At 51.7% G+C, this 12,270-nt stretch overlaps 1 protein-coding gene across 3 annotated transcripts in view; it reads left to right on the top strand.

The window, feature by feature from the left end:
* The window catches only part of LOC137421213 (SH2 domain-containing adapter protein F), a 221,881-nt gene that overhangs the window by 106,969 nt on the left and 102,642 nt on the right, over positions 1–12,270 (top strand). For all 3 annotated transcript variants that reach the window (XM_068107039.2, XM_068107038.2, XM_068107037.2), the window contains one exon: positions 1,684–1,932. In XM_068107039.2, the coding sequence (XP_067963140.1) occupies positions 1,684–1,932 (249 nt within the window). The remainder of the gene's footprint in view (positions 1–1,683; positions 1,933–12,270) is intronic.

Raw genomic sequence — 12,270 nt, 5'->3', positions numbered from 1 at the left:
GTTTTCTCCCATTCCTACCATTGCTGTCTTCTACTCATGTTTTCTCCCATTCCTACCATTGCTGTCTTCTACTCATGCTTTCCACCATTCCTACCATTGCTGACTTCTACTCATGTTTTCCCCTATACCTACCATTGCTGTCTTCTACTCATGCTTTCCACCATTCCTACCATTGCTGACTTCTACTCATGTTTTCCCCTATACCTACCATTGCTGTCTTCTACTCATGCTTTCCACCATTCCTACCATTGCTGACTTCTACTCATGTTTTCCCCTATACCTACCATTGCTGTCTTCTACTCATGTTTTCCCCCATACCTACCATTGCTGTCTTCTACTCATGTTTTCTCCCATTCCTACCATTGCTGACTTCTACTCATGTTTTCTCCCATTCCTACCATTGCTGTCTTCTACTCATGCTTTCCACCATTCCTACCATTGCTGACTTCTACTCATGTTTTCCCCTATACCTACCATTGCTGTCTTCTACTCATGCTTTCCACCATTCCTACCATTGCTGACTTCTACTCATGTTTTCCCCTATACCTACCATTGCTGTCTTCTACTCATGCTTTCCACCATTCCTACCATTGCTGACTTCTACTCATGTTTTCCCCTATACCTACCATTGCTGTCTTCTACTCATGCTTTCCACCATTCCTACCATTGCTGACTTCTACTCATGTTTTCCCCTATACCTACCATTGCTGTCTTCTACTCATGTTTTCCCCCATACCTACCATTGCTGTCTTCTACTCATGTTTTCTCCCATTCCTACCATTGCTGTCTTCTACTCATGCTTTCCACCATTCCTACCATTGCTGACTTCTACTCATGTTTTCCCCTATACCTACCATTGCTGTCTTCTACTCATGTTTTCCCCCATACCTACCATTGCTGTCTTCTACTCATGCTTTCCCCCATTCCTACCATTGCTGTCTTCTACTCATGTTTTCCCCCATACCTACCATTGCTGTCTTCTACTCATGCTTTCCACCATTGCTGTCTTCTACTCATGTTTTCCCCCATACCTACCATTGCTGTCTTCTACTCATGCTTTCCACCATTCCTACCATTGCTGTCTTCTACTCATGTTTTCCCCCATACCTACCATTGCTGTCTTCTACTCATGCTTTCCACCATTGCTGTCTTCTACTCATGTTTTCCCCCATTCCTACCATTGCTGTATTCTACTCATGTTTTCCCCCATACCTACCATTGCTGTCTTCTACTCATGCTTTCCACCATTGCTGTCTTCTACTCATGTTTTCCCCCATTCCTACCATTGCTGTCTTCTACTCATGCTTTCCCCCATTCCTACCATTGCTGTCTTCTACTCATGTTTTCCCCCATACCTACCATTGCTGTCTTCTACTCATGCTTTCCACCATACTACTCTTGTGCTTTCTACTCTTGTGCTTTCTACTCTTGTGCTTCCCTCTCTTGCCCCTTTTCCTTTTTGACATTCATCGACTCATGTGTGATGTCTTTGTCTCCATGTTCCTCATTGATCCTCTGTCAGTCTGTGAGCCTCCTGCCCTTTGTGGTTTATCTCCTTTGTGACTAGCTTTCTGCATACAAAAATAAAATACAATAAAACAATTCCAATGTACTACATTACAAAAAAATGCCACAACATTAAAAACGAAATTTCACCATTCTTCACACCAATTTGCCTTACAGGTGCCAAGAAACAGAACGTAAAGGAAACACCACGACGACTCCCACTGTATGACACTCCATACGAGCCGAAAGAGAATGGCGGTGATGAAGGAGACATCCGTGAGACACCCACGGCTCCACCAGCTGAGGTTGGCTCACCAGGTGAAGCTTCTCGAGACAACCGGCTCCCTCAGGATGACGAGAGGCCAGCGGATGAATACGATCAGCCATGGGAGTGGAACAAGGAAAAAATCTCAAAAGCTCTGGCAGGTACGTCCTGGCAATATTGTATGACTTCTGCTATTGGACTTGATTGACCATTTCGTCAGATTTCACATTATTCCCCTGCACTGGTGAAGCAAAAAGCAGGGTTACGCATTCGGTTGAGTACTTACATGTGGCGTGCATGTCTGCATTTTTAAAATTCATTTTCTCAGCAACCGTTGGTCAGATTGACAAAAAATTTTTACCAAAGGAGCACCTCCGACTGTAGATATTTCTATTCATAATTATGACATCATAGGTCACATGGTTCGGATGCCAACTTGGAAAAACGCTACACCTCTATATCTCTGAAACCGCTCAATGGAAAAAATTGAAACATGGCTCATTGTCAAGTACTCCCCATGGGGAATAAGATATGTTAATGATGATGTCATCAGTGCCTTCATTATGACATCATAATTCGACAAGTGCAACGCTTCATACGATCAGTATTTTTTTTTCTCTGCAACTTTTGGTCTGATCACAAAATTTTCACCATGAGGAGTGCCTCCTCCTGTAGAATATTTTAATGATAATTATGGTGTCATATGTCATGTGGTACAGGCACCATCTGGGAAAAAAACGAAAAAGATTGCACCTCTATCTCCAAAATCGCTCAATAGAAACATTTTGAAACGTGGCTCATTGTAAAGAACTCCATCTGGGGAATAAGTGTTATTAATGTTATTGGTGCCTTAATACAACAACAACAACAACAACAGGCATTTTAAGGCCATTTTCCCTGCTAGAGCGGGGGTTAGCCTTGCGGTCCCCATGACAATCTTCTCCATTTTGCCCTATTTTCTGCATCTCCCCTTGTTAACACCCTTGCCCGCATTTCTTCTTCAATCATCTTTAGCCAGGTCTTTCTTGGTTTTCCCCGTCCTCTACTTCCTTCTACATTCATTTCCATCACTCTTCTCAACCAGTCACTTTCATCCTTCCTCAACACATGACCAAACCATCTCAACCTGTTTCTCTTCACAGCATCAATCACAGGCTCTATTCCCATCATCTTTCGCAATTCATCATTTGCCTTCCTCTCTCTCAACGATACTCCACACATCCACCGAACCATTCGCATTTCCACCCTTTCCAGCCTTCGTTGCTGCTCTACGTTCATTACCCATGTCTCGCTCCCATAAATCATAACACTTCTCACACATGCAGCATACACCTTTCCCTTCAGCTTCAGCGACACTCCCCTCCTCATCAGCACGCCACGCAGTTCCCGAAACTTCTTCCATGCACATCTCACTCGAGCAACCGTTGCCGAGTCTGATCCACCTTCTCCATTCAGCATGTCTCCTAGGAAACAAAATGTTTTCACACCTTCCAGCTTCACGCCGTCTCCAAGATCCAACTCAACATTTCCTCCATCTGCAGCTCCCTCTGTGCACACCTTACATTTGAATGTAGCTGCCACACTGGTTAATGACCCTCTCAGACCACTACATTTTTGATGAACCCACTCAGCGTACATTGTACATTGAATGGAGTTCACTCCGACACCCTTCCTGCACACAGCATACGGCCACTTCCCAGTTCTTTCCACCTCACCACATGCCTTACCACTTGCCATCACCTTCGTCTTTCCGATATTCACCTTCAGACCTTTTGTCTCCATACATTCCTTCCACTTGGTCATCTTCTTCTTCAGTCCATCCGTACTTTCCGCAATCAACACCAGATCATCTGCATACAACAAACAACTCCCACGGTAAACGCTCCTTTACGTTCTGAGCCAGCACCTCCATCACAGCTACAACTAGTAGTGGCCTTAGTACCGACCCCTGATGCACTCCCACCTTCACCTCAAACTCACCACTGTTCCCGTTCCTTCGTCCGTACAGCTGTGCGCGCTCTTTTGTACATTGCCATCACGACTCTTATCAACCATTCCTCCACCCCTAACTTCCTCAATGCCCAAGTCACAACTTCGCGTGGAACCCTATCGAATGCTTTCTCCAGATCAACAAACCCAAGAAACAACTTCTTCCTCTTCTCCATGTACTTCTCCTGCAACTGCCTTACAATAAAAAGTGCGTCTGTCGTTCCTCTTCCTGGCATAAATCCAAACTGCATTTCGTCGATCGTCACTTTCTTCCTTATCCTCCTCTCCAACACCCTTTCCAATACTTTCATTCCATGCTCCAATAACTTTATCGCTCGATACAAGCCACAGTCCAGAGGGTCACCTTTCCCCTTGTATAGAGGGACGAGGGTACTCAGTTCCCAATCCACTGGAATGCGGCCTTCTTTCACCACCAGATTACAGATCTCTGTCATTCTCTTCACACCCCAACTTCCTGCTGCCTACAACATATCTCCCACAACTCCTGTCGGCCCTCCCGCTTTTCTACTCTTCATTGCTTTTATCGCTTCCTCAACTTCCTTCTCAGTTATCTTCTCTGCCGGTCCTAAAACTGGGTTACTCTCGATGTTGCCATTCCATGCGTTGTCTGCATTCAACAGCATTTCCATATATCTCTTCCATCTTCCTTTAATTCCATCTGGGTCCATAACGATTTGTCCCACTTCATCCTTCAAACAACTCACCCCCATCACATCACACCTCTCTTTCGCTATCTGCTTTGCAATCCTGAATACCGCTCTCTGACATGCCTCCTGCGCCTTTGCTCCCTCTTTCTTTGCAGCCTTCTTGGCCGCCTTATAACTTTCATGCTCTGCTTTTTCTGCCCCCGTACCCTTCGCCTTCTGCCACTCCTTGAACTTCTTCCTCTTCTCGTCAATCTTCTTTCCAACTTCATCATCCCACCACCATGTTTCCGAGTGCCTCGGTGGTCCTTTTGTCCATCCACATACCTCACCAACAGCTCCCAACAGACTATCTTTCATTGACATCCAACCACTTTCAAGCTCAACCACATCATCCTCTGCCCTACTCAGCCTCTCTTTTAATGCCTCCCTTACTGTCACCTCTTTCAACCTCCACACCTTCATTCTCGGTTGGTACTTCACCGCCGAGCTCTCCTCGCACCTTTCACCCTTATGTCGCAGACAACCAAGTGGTGCTGTGAAACAGCCTCCTCCCCCGGGATCACCTTTGTGTCCCGGAGGTGCCCCCTGTCCCGCCTACGCACCATCAGGTAGTCAACTGTTGTCATCGTCCCACCTAATGTGTATGCAACGAGCTTATTATCCTCTTTCTGGAACTGAGCATTACAAATCAACAAATCAGCTCCATCAGCAAACTCCAAAATCCTTTCACCTTCTCCATTTCTCACACCATATCCCTAACCCCCATGAACTCCGTCAAACCGTCCATACTCCTTCCCACATGTCCATTTAGGTCCCCTCCTCCAACAACAACTTCCTCATCTTTCACATTTTCCATCAGCTTCTCTATTGCACACCAGAACTTGTCCTTCTCTTCATCGCTCCGACCAACCCGCGGAGCATATCCCGAGATGACGTTCACCAAGAGCTTTCCAATCATCATTTTCACCATCATCAACCTTTCACTCACTCTAGTCACACTCACCACACTGTCTACCCACTGCTCAGAAAACAGGACACCAACACCATTCACACCCTCCGGGCACCCTTGCCACACAAACTTGTATTTCTGTCCCTGCCTACCCTTCCCTTCACCATTCTCACACCACATTTTTTTTTCTTCTTTTTTCTTTTTTTAATACTGAATCGAGGCTCGTGAAAGAGCTAACATTTACTTCACAAACAAATCAACCAGACAAACAAAATATATAAAAAGAGGGAGCGGAAGACAAGATGGGGAGAGAAGGGAAGCACACAAACACAGCATTTGAGAGCAGGGAGATGAGTGGGAGGGAGAGGGCTTGGGGGGAGGAGGCGTGGAAAGGGGGGGGGGGGGGTGGGAGAAGTATAAAACACAAGGACACCAAGGACTTCCAAGACAGAAGTTGGTATTTCAAAAAAAGTGGAATTGGGGTGAAATTAGCGGGGGTAGAAAAGATCAAGGTTTTGGATGGGGGAAGATAAGAGATGGTGGTGAACAGCTGTTTTAAAGACCTGGAGGGTGGAGTGTGATTGAAGAGAGTGAGGGAGTTTGTTCCAGAGGCGGGAAAAAAGAGGAATGAAGGAGTGAAGGTGAGCAGAGAGTCTTGATTTTGGCAGTTTAACCATAAGAGGGTTGCAGGCAGATCTTGTGCGACCTGTAGGAATATTTGCGGGACAGAGCCCAGAGAGAGCTGGGGGTGCAAGGCCGGAGAGGAGTCGGTAGAAGATGGAAAGACCACCGACCTGCCTGCGGTGAGTGAGTGAGAGGCCCTTGGAGTTAGCTTCACCGCGGGAGATTCCAATGATTCTGAATGCTTTGGTTTCAACAGCGTGAAGACGAGCTAGGTGTGAGGAAGGAGCACCAGCCCGGAGGGGAGAGCAGTATTCCATTGAGCTGCGGATGAAAGCCTTGTATGTGGTGAGGAGCTCAGGTGTGCCAAGGAAGGACTTCGCACGACGGATGATGCCCAGTCGGCTGTCCGATCAGCCAGCTGTCCGATCAGCCAGAATCAGCCAGTCCAAGGCTGATTGGACTGGCTTTGGAGGCCAGATTTGAAATGTGGTTTTCCCAGGAAAGATCATGGCAGATAGTAAGACCGAAAAGCTTGAGTGACAGAACTTCTTGGAGAGGATTATTCAGAAAGTGGATGGGAGGGTTGTCCAGTCGGTCTTTTCGGAGAGACATCTTTTGAGTGTGAGATTTGTCAGGATTGAAAGACATGTTCCACTTGTTTACCCAGTCTGTGATTTTGTCCAGGTCTGCAGAGAGTGAGGAGGCTGCAGACTGCCGATCTGAGGGATGAAGAATGGAGCGACAGAGAGTAGAGTCATCAGCAAAGAGATAGAGGGGATTTTCAAGAGAGTCAGAGAGATCATTGATGAAGACCAGAAAAAGCACAGGGCCCGGAACACTGCCTTGGGGAACTCCAGCCTGAACAGGAAGAGGAGATGAGAGAAACCCATTCAGGGCCACACGTTGACTTCGACTAGAGAGGAAGTCTGCCAGCCATGCGTGGAGATTTCCATGGATACCAAAAGAGGAGAGTTTGGTGAGCAGAGCGGGGTGCCAGACCCTATCGAAGGCATGTGATATGTCAAGGGAGACAGCTCTAATTTCCTGTTTGGCATTGAGGACCTCCATCCATTGTTGAGAAAGCAGAAGCAGCATGTCCAGAGTAGAGTGACCAGGTCTGAAACCAAATTGATGATCAGAGATCAAGCCATTGGAGAAGAGGAAAGATTTCATATCTGAAGCAATGATGGATTCCATGACTTTGCTGATAATTGGGAGAAGGCTGATTGGTCTGTAGTTGCTGGGATCTGTTTTTGCACCTTTTTTGTGTAAAGCGGTGATGTTGGCTGATTTCCAAGGTGATGGCAGATGACCTTGGGCAAAAGAGAGGGTGAAGAGAACAGAGAGAGGGAGTGAAAGAGCGGAAGAACAGGATTTTAGGACCCGTGGGCTGATGCCGTCAGGTCCAGTTGCAGAATCAGAGTCGAGGGTTGCCAGAAACTTTTCCACCTTGTCAGGATGAAAGGACACAGAGTCCAGGAGCAGCTGGGTACGACTGGGTACGGTGGGTACAGAGAGGGATGGGTTTGGGACACAAGATTTGGAGGCAAACACAGAGTTGAGGTATTCAGCTTTTTCACGTGCGGAGTCAGCTGTGGAGCCGTTTGAGGTGAGGGAGGGGATGGAGGGGGAACAAACACCAGAAACAGATTTGACCAGACGCCACCAGGATTTGGAAGAGGGAGACAGATAAGAAAGTTCGGTCCTGAGAACGGAGAGATATTGTTTCCTGGCTCTCTTGAGGGTGGAGACACACTTGTTTCGGGCATTGTGAAAGGAAAATAGATTTCCTTCCGTTGGATTTGCTTTCCAGGAGGCGAAGGCAAGTTGTTTCTGGGCAACTGCCTCACCACAAGATTCCGTGTACCATGGACGGGAGGATGGGTATGACAACTGAAGACGAGATGGGATAAATCTGTGCATGACAGAGAGCAATTTACTTTGGAAGAATTCCCAGGATGAGTTGATGTCAGAGGTGGTAGAGATGGGAGATCAGTCCAGATGATTGATGGCTGCTTGAAGACCATGCCAGTTGGCCTGAGTGAAATGCCAGACTCGTCGACGCTGAGGAGGCTCTCTGAGAATGGTCAGAGATGTCCACTTTAACAAGCACATGATCAGATGAGCCGATTGGAGCAGAAGAAGAGCAGCAGACATTTTCAGGGAAGTTAGTCATGACGAAGTCCAGAAGAGAAGATGCTCCGTTGACTGAGATCCGGGTCGGGAAATTGACAGATTGTGTCAGTCCCAGTGAGTCGCAGAAGTCCTTTGCGAAGGGGCCATGACTGGTGAGAGAGGTACCCACACCCAGCCAACTGGCATGGTGACGATTGAAATCACCACATATGAGGAAGAGAGAGTTGGGATGAGTAGATAGAAGTTGGTCCATATCAGACAGTGAGATGTAGATGGAGTCATCACTGTTTGGTGGACGGTACAACACACATATGAACAAGAGGTGGGAGCGAAGGGGAAGCAGAAGCCAGAGGTACTCCTGGGGGTGAGGTGGAGAGAGGGCAGTGCAGGGCGTGTGAGGAAGAGAGTTTTTGATAAAGATAGCAACCCCACCTCCAGGACGAGGCTCAGGTCTGTCATACCGGAGGAGGGAGTAACCCGGGAGAGATACTAAGGAACAAGAGTGCATGATAATTTAGGCTGGAGGGTTGAGGATGGGTGTGGGAGGATGGGAGGGTTGCGGGTGGGTGTGGGAAGATGGGAGGGTTGAGGGTGGGTGTGGGAAGGTGGGAGGGTTGAGGGTGGGTGTGGGAGCATGGGAGGATTGAGGGTGGGTGTGGGAGGGTGGAGAGGGTGGAGGGTGGAGGATGGAGAGGGTGAGAGGATTGAGGGTGGAGAGGGTTCAGGGTGGAGAGGGTGAGAGGGTTGAGGGTGGAGAGGGTGGAGAGAGTGGGAGGGTGGGAAGGTGGGAGGGTTGAGGTTGGAGAGGATGGAGAGGGTTGAGGGTGTAGGATGGAGAGGGTTGAGGGTGGAGGATGGAGAGGGTTGAGGGTTGAGGGTGGAGGATGGAGAGGGTTGAGGGTTGAGGGTGGAGGATGGAGAGGGTTGAGGGTTGAGGGTGGAGGATGGAGAGGGTTGAGGGTGGAGGATGGAGAGGGTTGAGGGTGGAGGATGGAGAGGTTTGAGGGTGGAGGATGGAGAGGCTTGAGGGTGGAGGGTGGAGAGGATTAGAGGGTGGAGGATTGAGAGGGTGGAGGATGGAGAGGGTGGGAGGATGGAGAGGGTGGAGGATGGAGAGGGTGGGAGGATGGAGAGGGTGGAGGGTGGAGGATGGAGGATGGAGGATGGAGCAGGGTTGAGGGTTGAGGAATGAGGATGGGTGTGGGAGGGTGGGTACTCGACATGTGATCACACTCAGAGGTCGGAATCGATTGTGATTCTGAAGTAACTCGACGTATTAGGGCTACGAGTTGATGCAGAGTACGCATCGACCTCAGATTTAAAATGTCGCTCTGTTTTTCCCGATTCTTTTCAAATCCAAAGAAGCTCCAGATTATGCTTGATGACGTACCAGCTTTGTGATGCAGATTTTTCTTTCCGAGGAGGTCTTCCATATCCATTTCTATTTCGTAGTTTTGTCTCACAGTGAAAAAGCAAATGTCGTCGTCTGTCTCTGTCGCACCCGGAAACACGAAAATGATCCTGAGAAAGAACATAATGTGGCGGACACAAAAGCCCACTGGCGTGGTGACATCATTCCACGCACCAAGTGGGCGGTGGCCACGCCCGAGGGGTAGGCGTGGCCTCATGATATACCCCGGGCGACCAGCCCGGAGGAGCACAGTGTTACAGTGTAGTCTTACAATAAAGACGTTTATATGTTACCGCTTGTCCGCTTCCTCCTTGCTCACAAGCAGCGCGCGTAACGCCGCGCTTTACTGGTGACCCTCGACGTTGGATCTGCCGGAGCGATCCTTCCACACGCGACGCCATCGCCATGGCCGCCTTCGTCAAACTTCCGGAATTTTGGGAGGCTCAGGCCGAAGTCTGGTTCGTCCAGGCCGAAGCCCAATTTCAGCTTCGGCACCTCACCGGCGATGACACGCGCTACTGCCACGTCGTCGCCTCCCTCGGGCCCGGCACGGCCGCTCGAGTTGTGTCCGTCCTTCGCCACCCACCGGACGGCCACAAGTACGAGGCACTCAAGCGGCTACTCCTAGCCACGTTCAGCCTCACGGACGACGCACGGGCCGACCGCCTCCTGGATCTCCCCGAGCTCGGTGAGACGCGCCCGTCGGTCCGAATGGACCATATGCTGTCACTGTTAGGCGACGAAGCCCCCGGTTCGCTATTCCGGGCGCTTTTCCGTCGCCAACTTCCAGCGCAGGTTCGCCTCGCGTTGGCCGGGACCGGGCTAACGGAACCCCGAGCATTGGCGGCCGAGGCGGACAAGTACTTCGCCGCTTCGGACACGCGGGCGAGCGTTGGCGTGGCCGTCACGGCCTTCGACGCTGCTGTTCCACAGCATCATCTTCTACAGCACGCTGAGTTTCAGCAGCATGCTGATACGCACCTCGTGAACGCCGCCACGCCCCGCCCACCGCCGCGGCGAAAACCGCCACCGCGGGGAAACCCGTCGACTCCACCGGCCTGGCGGAGCCAGCCGCGCTCCTCCAGCTCCACCACCTGGTGCTGGTTCCACGCCAAGTTCGGCCACGAAGCTCGGCGGTGTCATCCGCCGTGCTCCTTCAACGGGTCGGGAAACGCCCGGGCCGGCGCTCAATTGTGGCGATGAGCGCCGGCCGTTCGAGCAGCCTGCTGTTCATAACGGACACCTTCTCCGGGCGCCGTTACCTGTGCGACACGGGAGCACAGGTGAGTGTCATTCCCGCCGGCACGTCAGACAAGCACGCCGCGGGTGGGGGCCCCGCGCTGCTTGCCGCGAACGGGACGCCCATCCGTACGTACGGAAAACGCTGCCTCTCTCTGCGGTTTGGAGGGCAGGTTTTCCGATGGACGTTCGTCACCGCCGACGTGCCCATGGCACTGCTTGGCGCGGACTTCCTGTGCACTAATGGGCTCCTGGTCGACGTCAAGCGCAGACGGCTTGTCCAGGCCGAGACGTTCAGCTCGCTCGCATGTGCGTTGCCCAGCTCAACGAGCGGCTTGCCAAGCGGCTTGCCGAACGATTCGGTTCCGGCCACGTTGGTCTGTACGCTTCCGGCAGCGGACGCATTCACCCGCCTCCTCGCCGGCTTCCCGGCCCTCACGCGGCCCACCTTCTCGGCGGGGGCCGTCAAGCACGGGGTGGCCCATCACATCCCCACCGTCGGGCCACCGGTCTACGCCCGGGCACGCCGCCTCGAGCCGACGAAGCTGGCGGTGGCAAAAGCGGAGTTCGCTACCCTGGAGCGACTCGGCATCGTTCGGCGCTCAGAGAGCGCTTGGGCGTCGCCGCTGCACATCGTGCCGAAGCCCGGCGGGGGATGGCGACCGTGCGGGGACTATCGCCGTCTCAATGACGCCACGACTCCCGACCGCTACCCCGTCCCCCACATTCAGGACTTTTCCGCCCGTTTGGCGGGCAGGTCCTTCTTCTCGAAGGTGGACCTCATACGCGGCTACCATCAGGTCCCCGTCAGGCCGGAGGACGTCCCGAAGACGGCGGTCATCACGCCATTCGGACTCTTCGAGTTCCTGCGCATGCCCTTCGGTCTGAAGAATGCGGCTCAGGCGTTCCAGCGACTGATGGACAGCGTCCTGCGCGACTTGGATTTTGTCTACGTCTACCTGGATGATATCCTCGTCGCCAGCGCGTCCCGCGAAGAGCACCTACGCCACCTCCGCACGCTCTTCGAACGCCTGGGCCAGCATGGCCTGATTGTGAACCCCGCAAAGTGCCGGTTCGGCGCCGCCACAATCGATTTTCTGGGGCACCGTGTCACCAGGCACGGAGCCATCCCCCTGCCGGCCAAGGTGGAGGCGGTGAAGGGGTTTCCGCGCCCCCGCACGATCAGAGGGCTGCAGGAGTTCCTGGGCATGGTGAACTTTTACCATCGGTTCCTGCCCCGTATCGCCCAGCTCCTGCGCCCCCTGCACGAAGCTCTCCGAGGTAAGCCGGGCAAAGGCGACGTTACCTGGACCGAGCAGATGGACACGGCGTTCACGGGCGCGAAGCTCGCCTTGGCTAACGCCACCATGCTCGCGCACCCGGCGCCCGATGCACCGATCGCCCTCACCACCGATGCCTCGGACTACGCGGTGGGCGCGGTGCACGAGCAATGGGTGCGTGGAGCTTGGCAACCGCTGGCGTT

Source organism: Myxine glutinosa, chromosome 2, assembly GCF_964187855.1.
Source record: "Myxine glutinosa chromosome 2, kmMyxGlut1.1, whole genome shotgun sequence".
NCBI classification, from domain to species: domain Eukaryota; kingdom Metazoa; phylum Chordata; class Myxini; order Myxiniformes; family Myxinidae; genus Myxine; species Myxine glutinosa.
The sequence above is the reverse complement of the archived record's forward strand: the minus strand, read 5'-3'. Positions and strand labels throughout refer to the sequence as shown.